Source organism: Hemitrygon akajei, chromosome 22, assembly GCF_048418815.1.
Source record: "Hemitrygon akajei chromosome 22, sHemAka1.3, whole genome shotgun sequence".
Classification (NCBI taxonomy): domain Eukaryota; kingdom Metazoa; phylum Chordata; class Chondrichthyes; order Myliobatiformes; family Dasyatidae; genus Hemitrygon; species Hemitrygon akajei.
The window spans coordinates 35,957,356-35,974,929 of record NC_133145.1 but is presented as its reverse complement, the minus strand read 5'-3'; the positions used below and the strand labels follow the sequence as shown (position 1 = coordinate 35,974,929).

The 17,574-nt window shown below is 39.3% G+C and overlaps 1 protein-coding gene across 9 annotated transcripts in view; it reads right to left on the bottom strand.

Moving 5' to 3' along the window:
* Window positions 1–17,574, bottom strand: part of LOC140714630 (septin-9-like) — a 307,344-nt gene that overhangs the window by 15,574 nt on the left and 274,196 nt on the right. For all 9 annotated transcript variants that reach the window (XR_012095957.1, XM_073025984.1, XM_073025987.1 and 6 more), the window contains one exon: window positions 6,959–7,076. Coding sequence is in view for 8 of the 9 variants with exons in the window: in XM_073025984.1 (XP_072882085.1) it covers window positions 6,959–7,076 (118 nt within the window). In the remaining variant the exon portion in view is untranslated. The remainder of the gene's footprint in view (window positions 1–6,958; window positions 7,077–17,574) is intronic.

Here is a 17,574-nt window from a genome sequence, read left to right as displayed (position 1 = left end):
TCACTTACAGCAGAAGGCATTTGTTTTGTGAAAAATAGTTCTCATCAAAAAGATCTAAGCTGTTTCATAATCATTAGCTTTGAATGGTGAGAATTTGTCACAAAAAATGTTGCTGAACAGGGATGAAGATTATTCCAATTTCTTAGCAATGTTGTCTCATCACAATCAACGCTCTGACCTCTTCTTACTTTCACCCCTATTGCTGTATGTACTTTCTGACTTAACATTACACTGGTCATATTGTACTAAAGGAAAATTCCAGAGGAAGGCAGGTACAAAAAACAAAGACAATGTAAACAGCAATCTGATACACTTGTGTGCTTGAGCTAGTAACAATGGAAAACGAAACACCAACTGGTGGATTTTCCGCCTTTTCTATTTCTCCTCTTCCAACATAAACAAACCAATTATGCAATAATTTCAAAAACTGTAATAACAGCCCAGACCTTTTCATTCAAGCAAGCGAAACACTGGAATGAGTCACTGCTCTATGAGAGGGGGAGCAAGATAGCATGTAAAGGCCTTAGCAAAAAAATACCCCAAAAGGTAGCTCAACCAAAATCCACTAAGTTTGTTTAAACGTCAGTAAATCTTTCAAAAATATCCCTTAGAGGGCTAGTCATTCCTACATACACCAAGAAACTCTTTCAAATCATAAACCTGAACTAGTAATAAAACCCAATGGACCAGTGAATGAAAATCTGTAACAAGTTAAAATATATATCCTGTCATTCCAGTTAAGAACACAAGAGGGCTTTGAGAGTTAAATATTCCAAACTCATAGGAGGAATCATAATTATATATCTCAGTGTCAACTGATTAGGATTACTAATTGATAATGCATAAACTAATAAACTTAGTTAATATTTATTTCAGAACGATTTACAGAAGTTACTGATTATATATTGACAGCTCATGACATTTGTGTCTACAACTGTTGCAAAGGATGTACAAGAAAATAAAATAGTTCATATTTCTTAGTTTACTATTTTTCTCTCCAGGAAAATCATAAACTTGCAGTTTTATTGAACATGAATATGAAAAAATATTCCACCAAATAAACAGAAAGTTAGACCAACTTTGAACCAATAATTGTGCTTTTACAGCCAAACGATGATGATATTGGAAAGCTGTAATATAAAGAGCTGTAATAAAAGTATGAAGTGCTGAAATAAACACATCAGGAGGATCAAGTGTCCAGTGTAAAATGTTTTTATCAATGTCTGTCCATCAGAGTTAGAAAAGGCTGTAGAAGGAATTGTTATTTATACATGCACTCCGGCAGGGGAAAAGAGAAGAAAGAAAAGATCAACTAAGATAAATTGTTGAACAGATGCTTAGCAAATTAAGGATGATAAAGGCTCAAGGAGCAATGAGTCTGGCAGAAGTACAGAGGGCAATCGTTGAATGATTGTCAGCAGCTGTTGACTGAAAAAAAAGGAACCAATAGTTTTTACTTAAATTGGAACTCGGTGTTGATTCTGCAAAGCTAAAATATACTTATCCAAAAGATGAGGTACTATCCCCCACTATCTATACAGCTTCACTTGAACAGTGGGAGAGTCTGTAGAGAGAATGCAAGCCGGACCTGCTGAGTGTTTCTAACATTTTCAGCTTAATTGCAGCTCAGCCAAAATTGGTACTTTCATTTTTGCCAACATACAATTAATTAGTTTTCAATTTATCCTACGGAACAAAGTAAACCAAAACAACATCAAAAAACACTTTGTGTTGTAGCTGGGCAAGTATGCTGACTTGCATCCTGGTGAAATCTGTAACATACCCTAAAACCTTGTTCATGTAGACCCAACTGAAACCCAGTGTCATGTGACACATGAAGCGTACAATCTAAAGAACCTGTTTTTATCTTTGAATACTCTGACACCCGAGGGCATGAACATCCATTTCTTGAACTTCCACTGAATGCTCCTCCTTTCCTTCACCATTCCTGTCCCTTTCTCTCACTTATCTCTTTACGTACTAGTTTCCTCCCCTTCCCTTTCTTCCACACCCTACTATCCTCTCCTATCAGATTCCACCTTCTCCAGCTCTGTATCTCTTCCACCAATCAACTTCACAGCTCTCCATTTCCCCCCTCCCCCTGTTACACCTGTCACTCACCACCTAGCACTTCTTCCTCTCCTTCACACTCTTATGCTGAATTCTCTCCTTTCCAGTCCTCATGAAGGGTCTTAGCCCAAAACGTCAACTGATTTCTCTTTTCCACAGATGTTGCCTGGCCTGCTGAGTTCCTCCAGCATTTTGTGTGTGTTTGTTTGGATTTCAAGTGCCTGCAGATTTTCTTGTGATTGTAATATTTACAATACCATCGTACAAAAAGCTCTGAAATCAGAAGGTATTTCCAATATGATCACATTCAGAGGAAACCTTTAACTTAACTCTAAACTATTCTATTCCAAGCACAGTATAATACTCCTCAGTTCCCATAATCATCACACCCACCTACACAAAAATAATATGTTTTTCATATTCCATTGCCAAGAGACCCACACAGATGTCATAGGAAATTTACTGGAAAACCCAATTACTCTGAAAATTGGTCTTGCTTTATTGTTTTATGCTGTGCTTCTAATTTTAGTGTAAGGAGTTAACAGTTCTTTGATTATCTAGTCTAAGGCAGTTTAAACAAAAAACACCTAAAGATTCACCAAAGAGGGAATGTTTACAAAGCAGTTTAACAGGAGGGATGTAGAAAGTCTTAATAGATTGATTAGATCACTAAGCAAAATCTCATGTTCCTTTATTAGCTTAAGTTAATATAAAAAAAATTTCCAAACCAGAGGTTTGGGGAGCCACGGAAAGATAGGGAATAGTGCAAAGCTACTACAGATCGGGGTGTTCAGGAAACTAGAGTTCAGAGTTCAATTCTGGTGCCGTCTCTAAGGAGCTTGTGCGTTCTCCTCATGGACTATGTGGGTTTTGCTCTGGTTTCCTCCCACAGTCCAAAGACGTACCAGTCACTAGGTTAATTTGTCATAGTAAAATGTCTTCTGATTAGGCTAGTGTTAAATAGGTAGGTTGCTGGGTGGTACCACTCATCAGGCCACAAGAGCCTGTTCTGCATTCTCTCTAAATAAGTAAAATGAAATCTTACCTTTCATCCCACTTTGCATTCATGAGTTCAGTTGAAAAAAATTTAACCAAAATAAACTTCTTTCAAAATAAAGAATAAACTACGCAATGTTTCATTCTTACATTTATAGACAATGTGTTAAGTAGTGTTCATTTACTTTTCTTAAAATCAATAGCACTATTGCCACTCGTGGCCCCCTGGAGTGGTACACTACTATAATAGATGAGGGACTTTCTCACCCAACCCGGCCCCTCTATGTCCAGTAGCAGAAGAACACTATACAGTGGTCCGCCCCCACCTTGCCCTCGCGGTAGCTGCACAAAGCTTCAGCGCGTCCCTAGCATGTACTCCTGCAGCCTGGAATATCAGCAATATTCACCAACGTGCTGGCAGGCTAACAAGCAGACCAAAGTGCGTCTTTCACCAAGTTGATGGTCTTGCAGCAGCATTTTAGGTCTGTCTTTGATTGTGCTCCTGGGAACAGCCCATAAATCTAAAACGCAGCTGTTGAGGATGAACCGTGACACAGGCCCAGGCATATTTCTCCACACGCTCTTCGCAAAAACGACAGCGTGCAAAGAGATGAGCAACTGTCTCATCCCTACTACTGTCCTTGGTGCAGCAGCCAATAGTGGGAGTGATGTTCCAGGGACATAGGCTGGTCCAGATTCTCCCACTTGCTATCCTCAAAGATCTCAATGGAAGAGGACAGGAAGTTCTAGGAGTCTGCGCTGTCTGTGGCCTTTCTGTCATACAGACTGAAATAGAAGCATCTGCAGATCCTCAGTAGATCCTTCTGGGAGGATGCTACTGAGCCAACCTCTTCTCAAGGTTGTGGATCACAGAATTCTCCCTGTGAACCTTCTGGAAGGAGCGTGAGCATGTTTCATCCTGCCACAGTGCAGACTCTGGATTGTAAAATGATTTTGCATAATGCAGAGATGAAAATCTGAGTTTGTCAGTCCTTTACCTTGCATAACTCCTCCCTCACATCCACAACACTCCCCACCCCACCCAACTGCAAAAATTGCTGCACCTCTGTCTGGAGTTGGTGCAGTTCCCTCTTTCTTGCCTTGTTTCTAGACCATTTTGTGGATGAGAACTTTGATGTTGTCCTGGGAGCCGCTTCCCACCATCACACAGGGCAATGGAGGAGGGCTTCAAGGTTCTCCATCCTGCATGCTCCCTCTTTAATTCCTCAATATTCTCTGAGGCCAAGCAGCTTCACAATCAGCTTCGACATCGTCGTCGTCCCCCCCCCCCCCCCCCCCCCCCGTCTGTGTGTCAGCCTGTGCCAGATCCCTCTCTGATTACCTGAGCATAGGTACTCACATTTTCAGCAGGCATTGTACAGATGCCCTGCATCCCCACACAGAATGGCAACACTTTCTTTCCCTGCATCTCATGGCCTCATAGCCTTTCTGCAGACGTATTGGGACACCACACATCCAGGCACGTTCCAGTTATGGTCAGCTGGGTTGACCGGCAGACTCCATGTTCCCACCAATGAAAAGACTGAGGGAGGGTGGATGATGGAGCTATTTGCATCTATCCTCATCCTGCACTACTTGTCAAATCACAAATATGTCCTTGACATCCACACATTTTCCTGCTCCCACAGCATAACGAGCCAGGAAGGTGAGTTTTCCCCCAGGAGGCATATGTAGGTTGAAAATATACATCATGATCACACACTTCCTCTGGGTGAGGATAGTGAAAAGTGGCCGTGTCTTCAACAGCAACAGCGGTGCCTTGTTTCCCTTCCCAAAAATCCTGCTTCAACTTTTGCCATCACGGCATATACTTGAAGACTTCAAAGAAGCTGCTAATGGTGAAGTTTAGGACATAGAAGATGTCCTTCATCTTAAACATGCAATACTCCAGCAGGAATTTCCCAATGAAGGGATCACAGTTGAAAGGATTCCCCCACTGAGATCCTTCGGTGCCACCCTGGCAGTGTTTCAGATCCCAAGACTTCCTGCCGATGCAGTCACGCTGACCGAATTGGAATGTTTACTGCTGGGAACGAGCGATAGATTGATTTCCCAATCAACACGAGGATCCATCCCTAAGTCAGCAGGTTAAACTCTCATCAGCACCACTTGATCATGAAGAATTCTTCTAGACTTCTGTTCTCAAAGTCAGCATTAATGGAGGTCCACTTCTAGTCAGTCCATGTAGACGTACACTTCCATGTACACTTGCACTTAGCCAAAAGACTGAGAAGTTGTTTGTAGAAAATACATTTGTAGAAACTACATTGTCCTTTGTGTGTTAAATCTAGTTTCCCATCCCACCTTAAACAAATAGTTTCTAATTAGCTGCAATTTATACCTGTGATAACAACAGCCTATGAGGGTATTTGCCAAATGGTTAATTGGAAAATATAAAATCATTGTAAACATCTCATTAACATAGCATTTTCTAGTTCAATTGTTAGTTAGCAGCGGCTGAACCTGATGGTTCCCAAGGCTGTCATAGTTGGGAGGAGGGGCGTGTAGTGGGGATAAGTTCCCACTACCAATTAAATACACCAAATGACATGCCTCTCAAATAATCTTTCACAACTATGTGCAGCTCCTGGGCTTTATGTTGGCTTAGTTACTAAACCCAGGGGAACTATTTTTACTGACAGGAGATGGTGCAAAGGTGGGTTACTGGCGTCTGAAAACCAGTTGCGTTGGGCAGATGGGACTCGTCTGCTGTGGTTGGCAGTTCACCTAGGAGAAGGAACACTCTGATCTCAAACCTCCGCTGCCTTGTGGCTATTCCTACTCATGGGTAAGGATTTGGGAGTAAACCCTGAGGAAAATAAACTGGAGCTGGAGTCCCTAAGGCAGTACGGCAGTGAGCTTAACACTGACTGGCAACTCCTGCGACAACCTGGTGCAAAACTGTATCAGTCTCTGCTGTTCCTTTGGATTCATCAGCTGCGTGGAGAAGGGGAGCCTGCTGCATGCTTGCTCTCCATTTTGTATTGCCCTGGCTTGTGTGTTGACTTCAACACAGACAGCGAGGATGCAGTACCCATGGTCAATGCTGACCAAAGGAAGGTCTTATTGAAACTGACCAAATGCATCACCATTTAAAATAAAAATCTGGCACTAACCTCTAGCCCCAATTAAACAGTTTTAGAGCTCATCTATAATTCTGTTGCAAATTTTCACATGATCTCCGTCACGTCAAAGAAACATAATTTTTATGCAAGACATGTAGCCTTGGATGGCTCACTCCTTCAAGTATAGTAGCCCTAAAAAATAAGCCTAGGACTTCTTGACAAATGCATTTCAGCCCAATATTGCTCGAACCACAATATCTACATGTTCAATCATGAGAAAACAGACAGATATGAACAGATACTGGATCTTGCCCTCTATATGTCAAGGCTGTATTCACAGCATTTCATTACAGTACTTGGAATCTTTCTAGTTTCAATGATTCATCCTGCATCACAACAGGATTACATTTTCAAAAATACTCCATTGGCTGCAAACCACTAAGGGGTCACTTTGAGTTCATGAGAAGCATCATAGTATAACTAAACCTGAAGCAGCCATACACTTTGTCTTGAACAGTTTGAAATAATCTGGCACAAAGAATACAACAAATGGACATATCACAGACTGCTGTATGTAAACTTAGAAAATAACATCTGCATCACCAGAAACACCCATGGTTCCATTTAAATTCTCTGCTTCCAAATACAATTCTAAAATAAAACAGTGTATAATTGTACGATGTACAATTTTCCTTCAAGCAACCGAAATCTCCTTGAAAGCAGATGGCAAAATAATGAAAAGAAATTCTGTTACGTTTATGATAATTATTAACTTTAAAATGATATTTGGAATGTAAATAGCTTACCTTATCCTTGAAGAGATCCCTTTCTTCCAGTGTTAGAGTGTCTGCTTTTGCAATGACAGGGACAATGTTTACCACCTTGCTCAGTCGTCTCATAAATTCTATGTCCAAAGTTCGAAGTCTGTTGTGGAAGTGGTGAAGTTGGAAGAAAGTACATTAATAAATCTTCCTACACATGCATCTTTAATTTACATTTAAAAGCAAAAAACACCGAGTATATCAAAGGGTAGTGCATTCTCAATTTTTATGTGTCCACTCAATTACTTAGTCTATGTTCTAAATTTTCCAACTTTAATCACAGGAGGATCTTTCAATTTTGGAATTAGGAAGTTCTGGGAAGTATTCCCTTCAGCACACTGATGCCTGCACCTAAGAGTTAGTACAGTATTGGATAAGTGCGAATTTCATAGTAAGTAATCAAGCTGCTGGTAAATATCTTGCTCGGGAGATAGCATTGTTTTTAAATTTGTTATGAAAAGAAAAAGAAAGCTAACGCTAAACTACAGCTTGGGCTTTATTTAGTTTTCTTGTAAACATTAAAAAATAATGGGTATACCGTAATCTGACAACAACAACAAAAAGACGGCATGATAGATAGATAGATAGATAGATAGATAGATACTTTATTCATCCCCATGGGGAAATTCAACTTTTTTTCCAATGTCCCATACACTTGTTGTAGCAAAACTAATTACATACAATACTTAACTCAGTAAAAAATATGATATGCATCTAAATCACTATCTCAAAAAGCATTAATAATAGCTTTTAAAAAAGTTATTAAGTCCTGGCGGTAGAATTGTAAATTGAGGATGATTTGATTATATCTATCCATGTTTCCCTTCCCTTCTCATATTAAAATGGTTTCCTTTTACCTCTCTCTTTGCAATCTTGACAGATTACAGTGCACTTGAAGTTGTCAAGTTATTTTGAACTTAATGATTTTTGCAAAAGTAGATTTTCTTAATTGGATACTTTCCAACCACACCAAAAATGGCTTAAATCAGAGCCAATACAATTTGGTTCATATGACAGTATGCCCTTGAGAAGGAGGATTTAAATCTGAGATTTAATTGCTGTATCCTATGTTTCAAACTGGTAACATTAAAAAAGGAAGCTGGATTGTGATGGGACAAATTGCAAAGAAACTGATAAATGAAAATCTCTCAGAACATAAAGTTTGGACAGTACTACTCTTGGCACACCCCTTCACATGGAGGTCAACAGACTCCCTGCTTAAGTTTTAGCCCATAAGACCAAGGAGCAGAATTACATCATTCAAACCATTGAGTCTGCCCCGCTGATTCATTTTCTCTCTCAACCTCATTTTTCTGTCTTCTCCCCATAACATTTCATACCCTGTCTAATCAAGAATCTATCGATCTCATCCTTAAATACACTCAATGTCCTCACCTCCACATCTGCCTGTGGCAACAAATTTCACAGATTCAACACCTCTGGCTAAAGAAATTCCTCCTCATCTCCATTCTAAATGGACATCCCTTTATTCTGAGGCTGTTCCCTCTGGTCCTAAGCTCCCCCGCAATAGAAAACATCCTCTCCACATCCACTCTATCTAGGCCTTTTAACATTTGATAGGTTTCAATGAGATCCCCCTTCATTCTTCAAAATTTCAGTGAAAACAAGCCCATAGCCATCAAATGCTCTTCATATGATAAACTTCTCATTCCCGGAATTTCTATAGTGAATCTCCCCCGAACCCTCTCCAAAATGAGTACGGTACATCCTTTTTTACATAGGGGCCCAAAACAGCTCACAATACTCCAAGTGAGTCCTCATCAGTTCCTTACAAAGGCTCAACATTATATCCTTGCTCCTATAAAATAGTCCTCTCATAATGAATGTTAACATTGCATTTTGCCTTCCTCACCAACAACCCAACCTGCAAGTTAAAATTTAGGGAATCCTGCACAATGTCCCTATGCATATTTTACTTTTCAATTTTTTCCCATTTAGAAAATAGTCCATACGGTTATTTCTTCTACCAAAGTGCAAGACCATACACCCCCAATGCTGTATTTCATCTGCCACTTCCTTGTCTATTCTCCTAATCTAAGTCCTTCTGTGCATCTCCTTGCTTCCTCAACACTACCTGCCCCTTCATCTGTAAACTTAGCTAGAAAGCCATCAATTTCATCACCCAAATTACTGACATATAACATAATAAGTAGTCAACACCGACCTCTGCAGAACCCCACAAGTCACTGGCAGCCTACCAGAAAAGGTTTCCTTTATTCTTATTCTTTGCCTTCTGTCAATCAGCCAATCCTCGGTCCATGCTAGTATTTATCCTGTAATACCATAGGCTCTTATTGTGTTAAGCAGCCTCATCTGCAGCACCTTGTCAAAGGCCTTTTGAAATTCTAAATACACAACATCCACCGATTCTCCTTTGTCTATCCTGATGCAGTAGTTATTTCCTTGAATTCCAACAGATTGTCAGGGAAGATTTTCCCATGGGGGATACATGCTGAAATTGGCCTGTTTTATTTATCAAGTAGCCTAAGACATCATCCTGAGTAATCAACTCCAATATCTTCCCAACCACTGAATTCAGGCCAACTGACCTGTAATTTCCTTGCACCTGCGTCCCTCCCTTTTTGAAGAGTAGAGTGGTATTTGCATTTTTCCAGTCCTTTGGAACAGACTAGTGATTCCTGAAATGCCATTACTGGTGCCTCCATAATCTCTTCAGCTACCTTTTTCATAAACCCAGGACGTAGTCCATCTGGTCTAGGTGACATATCTACCTTCAGACCTTTCAGCTCCTCTCTAGTAATTACAACTGCACTCACTTCTGCCCCTGGAAACTCTTTAACTTCTGACATACTGCTAGTGTCTTCCACGGTGAAGACTAAAGCAAAATACTTCTTAAGCATGTGCTCCATTTCCTTGATCCCCCATGACTACCTCTCCAACTTCATTTTCTAGTGGTCCAATTTCTGCTTTTGCCTCTCTTTTATTCATTGTACTGTTAAAGCTGAAAAAAACTGGTATCCTTTTGATATTATTGGCTAGCTTACATTTATATTTCATCTATTTCCTCCTTATGATTTTTTAGTTGTATTCTTTTGGTTTTTAAAAGCTTCCCAATCTTCTAGTTTCCTACTAATTTTTGCTCTATTATATGCCCTCCCTTTTCTTACGTTATCGTTGACTTCCATTTCCAACCATGGTTATGATATTCTGCCTTTAGATGCTTCTTCTTCGTTGGGATGTATCTATCCCTCAGCCTTCTTAATTGTTCCTAGAAACTTCAGCCATTGCTGTTCTGCTGTCATCCCTGCTAGTGTCCCCTTCCAATCAACTTTGGCCAGCGCCTCTCTCATGCCTCTATAATTTTACTCTACTGTAACACTGATACACCTGACTTTAGCTTCTCCTTCTCAAATTGCAGGGTGAATTCTATCATATTATGATCACTGCTTCCTAAGGGTTCCTTTACCTTATGCTCCCTAATCAAGCCCGGTGTATAACACAACACCAATCCTGAATAGCCTTTCCACTAGTGGGTTCAACCACAAGCTGTTCTAAAAAGTAACCTTGTAGGCATTCTACAAATTGTCTCGCTTGGGATCCAGCACCAACCTGATTTTCCCAATGTACCTACATTTTGCGTTAATTAAATAATGACAGTATGCCCCCATCAGTTGGGCTGAATGAGGAAAATGAAAAATGAGGGAGCAAAGCTGCATGAAATTCCCTTTTGAGATCAGCCTATATATAAAAAAATAAATACAATTCAATGCTCACAACATTGAGAAGGTATCAGTGAGTCGTTCTGTAGTCATTACCAAGTTTAGAGGCTCAGTGTACCCTCTGCATATTTCTGGTAGCGCATGATGGATGTGCATATGTTACCAAGGGAACAAGTCTGTATTTTAAGGATTTCTGTATGATCAAGCCAAACAATAAATTAGGAGTCCATATAGCCAGAAATAAAGCAAATTAAAGATTAGAATTATTGAGTAATTGCATTATCCTAGGATATACATGCTGAAACATATTGGACGGCACTGTGTCTACTGCAGTTTGATTCAGCTGACGTATCACCTAACCTGACTTTTCTTTGGAGACACAATCCTGGAAATACTGAATTCTGTAGCAAAGAAGGAGAAAAAAAAATTCTAGAAAATCTCTGTGGATCAAACAGCATCCGTGAAAGAAAAGGTTCAATTGAAATTTTAGGTCAAAACCCTACTGCACGAGAAAGAGAGTGGAGGGAAGCTAGTGAGGACACAGAACTGATAAACGAGGAGTGAGAAAGAGGCTGGTAGGGCAGGATGAGGGGCAGATGGCTTCCAGTAGGAAGGAGATAGGAAAGATGAATTTCTGCTTGGAAATGCATTAGTACTAGAATTGGAAGGATCATTTTGACTAACCCAAGGCTGGAAGCATGCTACAATGTATTACTAAGATCGTCTTTGATCAGTTGGGTAACTGGAATGGACTGGAAGATGGTACTTCCAACTGAACCAGTTTCCCACTATTCCTACAACATAAGAAAATAAAATAACAAATTTTTAAAATGATTTCTTAAAAGGAATTCAAGGACAAAATACATTTCTATAAAAGTATATAAAAATTGATATGTGACTAGATGACTAGACAAGCTAAGACTGAACATTTGCAAGATTACTTATCCTTTGCCAGAAATTCTGGTGCAGCTCATTACTGCTACAGGAATTGAATGAAGCTTTACTCCTTTTCCTCCTCCGTTAAATAAATCTCAGGGTGGCCGTTAGAAAAGATTTACCGTTCAGCCCACTGCCTTTGAATTTCCTGTATATGCCACGTACAAGCCAAAGGAAAAGAATTACTTAACAACTCAAACAATGGACTTCCGACAGTTGAAACAAAGCTGAGAGCCATGCAGTTTAAAAAGGAAAAGTGAATGCCTTATATTAACCTTTGTGTGCAATGGCAGCATCACAAAATAGAACGAACTGTACCCAGAAGTGCAGATGGAACTGTAAGTACCACGTATAGCTCAGGGATGGAAAAGCCGACAATGAGTCATTTTGTACTAAATGGAAATCTTGCTCCCTTGGCTTTCCTCACGTTATCCTACGGGTTTAACAAAGGTCAAAAGACAGCTGTCCACTTTTGTTAAAAGTGAACTTTTTGTCTAAAGTTAAAAGTCCCAAAAAATACAAAGTTAACTTTTAAAAAGTACACCAACTATCATTTTGTACAGCAGACAACTTTTCCTCATCCTTCTGAAAAATTTGTCAAACTGTTGAACAGATTGAGTTCTAACCTCAATTCTAGTTTCAAACTCCCTTCAAATTAAACTCATCTTCAAAGTACGTTTAAAAATTTATGGAGAGCTTCCAGAAGGGTTTCTTTGTTGCCTATTTGATGATATTTCATGAACATACATAACCATCTCCTCAGGTTCCACCCTGCTTTAATTATCTATCAAGGTTTCATTACAAGGTTTTGTAAATTATACCTCGATAAGAAACTAGATAACATTTTCGGAAAGCACTGAAATAGAAATGCATCAAAAAAAGACTTGCAAATTTTAGACTTCACACACAGAGGAAAACAATAGCAGAACTAAAGTTAACAAATACAAAATGTGGTGAAACAAAATCAAAGAAAACTGGTTAGTTTAATGCTCAGTCTTATTTTTGGTGAACAATGTGGGAGACATTCAACTCTGGGGGGAAGCACACACACACAAATCAGGAGACTGTGCCAGAGTCTTAGAGAGCTGAGTAATTAAGAATAATTAGGATTTTTGACATTGATTTTGATTTTTTGACTTTGTAAGAAGCCATCCTGGAGGTGGCTTTATAAAAGCAAATAAGTATTAAGTAATAAGTATTTTTAGGGACCAAAAATCAGTTAGAACTGGAACAAAGGAATTGTTCTAGTTTAAGAAAATAAATGAACTTCTTGTTAGAGTAATCAAAGTTATAATCCTAGCTTCATTTGGGAGCCAGCTATATACTACAATAATGAAATTTTCAGATCATTTTGAACGAATGAATTGAGATTAGTTAAAATTTATATGTATGTAACCTTCAGATACTCTGGGTATGGTATGAAAATACCTTGATAGAAAATCCTACAAAATATAATGGATAGGGCGGAGTCCGTCTTGGGTAAAACTCTCTCCACCACTGAGCACATCGAAACGGGAAAGTAGCATCCATCATCAAGGACCCCCACCACCCATGTCATGCTGTCTTCTCACTGCAGCCATCAGGAAGGTGGTACAGGACCCTCAATGCGCCGGGTACAGGAACAGTTCTTACCCCTCAACCATCAGGCTCTTGAACCAGTGAGGATAACTTCACTCACCCCATCACGGAACTGTTCCCACAATGTATGGACTCATTTTCAAGGACCCTTCATCTCATGTTCTTGATATTTACATTTTTTTTGTAATTGCCCAGTTTGTTGTCTTTTGCACATTAGCTATTTGTCTATCGTGTTGGGTGTGGTTTTTCATTAATTCTATTATGTTTCTTGGATTTACTGAGCATGCCTACAACAAAACGAATCTCAGTTTTGTATATTTGCAAAGCACATGTACTTTGAAAATAAACTCACTTTGAATTTAATAGCTCTTTGCATTTCTGTAGTTGCCAAATCATTGAGGAACTTGGTTTATTAGAATATAAAATACCTCACTATGTTTAACAAAATTAAATAGAACAAAAAAAACTATAAACTTGCACATGACATTGTGCAAGGGAAGAGAGTTAGGGCCAAGGTGATAGGAATCCAGAGAGGAGCTTGAAACAAGGACAAGAATTTTAACATGAAGACGGCATTTAATCAGGACTCATTCTGCTAGGTATGTCCGCAAACAGAAGAAGAGTTTTGGATTAACTCAAAGTAATAAATGTTAGTACATGGTAAAGCAAAATCATTGACATAATTAGAATGTTCTAATGTAGAAGTAGTAGTCATGAGAATTAGGGTTTCAACATGTGACATAAGGAAAATGGATAATCTTTGTGGTGAGTCAGGTACATGATCCAAACTGATATGGAAGCCAAATATAATACTAATACTAAGAACAGTTGTGTTGGAGAAAGGGCTAATGACAGAGATAAATAAAAATAGATTTGGTTCACCCATTATACAGTAAGAGGAAATTTCTCCTTATCATTATAGTTTCAAGTTAGTGAAGCACCGTTTCAATTGGTCCAATGCTGGAGATTTTGTTGGAGCTTCCAGGCTCTTTACTGAGAAAGCAGGCAATGGATATTTGAAATAATTACACCAGTAATTACACTTTGGTGAGGGAAAATGTATTCTTCTATGCTAATCCAGAGAAAGAAATCTTCAGTGTAGAACAAATGTTTATCAAAATAAGTTATTTCTCTTGAAATGATTCATCAGGAGATATACAACCTCCTTTTAAAGTTTTTTTTCTGATCAATTCACAGCGCATCTTCAAATGCTGCCTATTTGTCATTGATGCCTTTCACGGCTGTACATTATTCCATCTTCTACATTGCATTATGAGTACAGCAATTCCTTTCTCAACTGAAGGATGCCTTCAGCTCTGCGATACTCAAATAGTAAGCAAATGTTCAATACATTTAAAGGTTAAAAAATATGGAATATACAAGTAAACTAGACCTGTAATGAAGAATGAAAAAAATGAAAGAACTTTCATTCTTCGCTCACTAATGCGAAAAATTTATTAGATATATGAAACTCCAGATGAGGAGTTTTCTGATGAGACACACTAGGATATGTGGGACGGAGAGCAGTTATGCAGGATTGAAAACACCCAGAAGGAAAAAGTAGCACATTTACAAATTAGTCCTCATAATAAACCATTTATACCTATTGACTGAGGAATGTATCATCACCTTTAAACACTTCATTGTAAGCAAAAGAAAATGATAGTATTAAAAAATTAAAAGAGTCTTAAATGACAGACTGAAAAATAAGACAGAAGCAGGACTCTGAAATACTAACTGGTTCAGCAAAAGCCCACAGGGATCATTAACCTGTTTTTCTCTTTCAGATGGAGACTGGTTCAGCTTGCATTTCCAGCAATTTTCTTATAGAGCCAGGCTTCTCCATGTCTGTTTGCTCCCCTGTGACATTCAAGCCAGTGAAGGGTACAAATGGAAAACTGTAGGTGGAAAGCTTTATCTGGGAGATCAATCATTGTATGGTTTGGGATTAAGTTGGTTTGGTTAAAAAGACATCTGAAACCATTCAAAGTCATCCTCTGCTTTAAATGAGTTCTGGTGGAGTAGACTTGAGAACTAATCATTAGCAACATATACATAAATATGGAAGATTTATAACTCTGCTGGAATTAATGTTAGAATGTAACGCCAAGTTGAACAGTTACAAATGCCAACTTGCTTAGAGATACCATACAATAATAATATAGAGTTTGCACAGATTCATTCTGCAAGCACAGATGGTTATCCATTTACAACAAAAAATCAGCATTTTCTTAAGTGGGTTGGGCAATATCTTTTTAATCAAAGCTTTTCTATATGGTTTCTGTTTGTGCTTGGTTTCCTGTTCTGACCCACCTAGACTTTCCATCAGCCAGATTCATAAATAACTCTTTGATCTCCACATCCTGCTCCTGAATAGTTTTACACTATATATGTTACATTTCCTTTCTTTGTCCCTATCTACTCAACCTGACAGTGAAAATTTTGCTGTTCTGGGAGGGGCAGCGGCAAAAGAAGATACAAGTCATATGCATCCCCATTTCTTTGACAAAAGCAGCAATTGTTCGTTGAAGATCAGAAGATCCATATAGAGTAATAGATTTAGGTGGTCACATTTTGTCATTGCATCTAATATTTTTAGCTCCTTTCAATTAACGCAAACTGATCCATTATTCACTCCTTGTCAACTGTGTCACTAAACTATCCAATAGAAGTGGTAGAGGCAGGTTCGGTATTGTCATTTAAAAAAAAACTGGATAGGTATATGGACAGGAAAGGAATGGAAGGTTATGGGCTGAGTGCAGGTCAGTGGGACTAGGTGAAAGTAAGCATTCGGCATGGACTAGAAGGGCCAAGATGGCCTGTTTCCGTGCTGTAATTGTTATATGGTTATTTAAAATGCTATGAAATTCTACTCTGTGGCTAGAGAAATCTTTTACAAATGTTTATATACTAATTATTTTTTGGTTCCGTATTGGAAGTGTGCAATCTAGTTCCGGTGAACGCAAAATTGCTATTACCCAAGATGCTTATGAAGTTGGTTGTGCTTCAGGGAAAGCTGAACCAAACTTTAGTCATAGATATATCTATGGGATATGGGATGTATCCATAGATTTGTCCCATGCATCTATTTGAGGAAGGGCAATTATAATGGTGAGAAGGTAGTGTGGTCCAGATTGAACTAGGTAAAGAAAGAAGGGAAAGGTCAGTGAATAGACACTTAAAAATCTAGTTAATAAGCCTGAGCTGAAATTTATCTGAACTAGACAGAATGAGGGATCCAGGAGAAAGATGAACTAGCAAAAGAGATGATGGAAAATATTAGGTCAAAAACTGCAGTATATAAAGTGACATGTCACCAGATCCCAAAGGCCTGCACCACAGGTTTCTAAAGGAAGTAGCTTCAGAGACTGGTATGATTGATTGGGTGTTTTTTCAAACCTCAAGACAAAAAGCAGGTAATCATATGCCTGCCAGCTTTACATCCGTCGTTGGCAGAAACTGTAGTCTAGAAACAAGGAAGAAATTGCCTTTCATTAAGAGATGCTTGATGCAATTAAACTAAGTTAACATGGTTTCATTTAAATTATGATTGACAACATTGATAAAACTAACAGAGTTGGACGGGTCCTCCTCCCTCCTTCTGCTTTCCACGGGGATTGCTCCCTATGCGACTCCCTTGTCCATTTGCCTCCCCCCCATCCCTTCCCACTGATCTCCCTCCCGGCACTTATCCTTGTAAGTGGAACAAGTGCTACACCTGTCCTTACACTTCCTCCCTCACCACCATTCAGGGCCCCAGACAGTCCTTCCAGGTGAGGCGACACTTCACCTGTGAGTTGGCTGGTGTGGTATATTGTGTCCGGTGCTCCCGGTGTGGCCTTCTATATATTGGTGAGACCCAACGCAGACTGGGAGACCGTTTTGCAGAACACCTATGCTGTCTGCCAGAGAAAGCAGGATCTCCCAGTGGCCACATATTTTAATATCATGTCCCATTCCCACTCTGATATGTCTATCTATGGCCTCCTCTACTGTCAAGATGAAGCCATACTCAGGTTGGAGGAACAACACCTTATATTCCATCTGGGTGGGCTCCAACCTGATGGCATGAACACTGATTTCTCTAACTTCCGTTAATGCCCTTCCTCCCCTTCTTACCCCATCCCTTATTTATTTATTTATTTATTTATTCATTCATTCATTTATCTATCCCTCTCTCTCTCCCCCCCCACTTTTTTCTCTCTCTCTGTCCCTCTCACAATCACTCCTTGCCTGCTCTCCATCTCCCTCTGGTGCTCCCCTCCCCCTTTCTTTCTCCCTGGGCCTCCTATCCCATGATCCACCCCCTTTTCCAGCTCTGTATCCCTTTTGCCAATCACCTTTCCAGCTCTTAGCTTCATCCCTGGTAGAATCAGGTAGGTACTG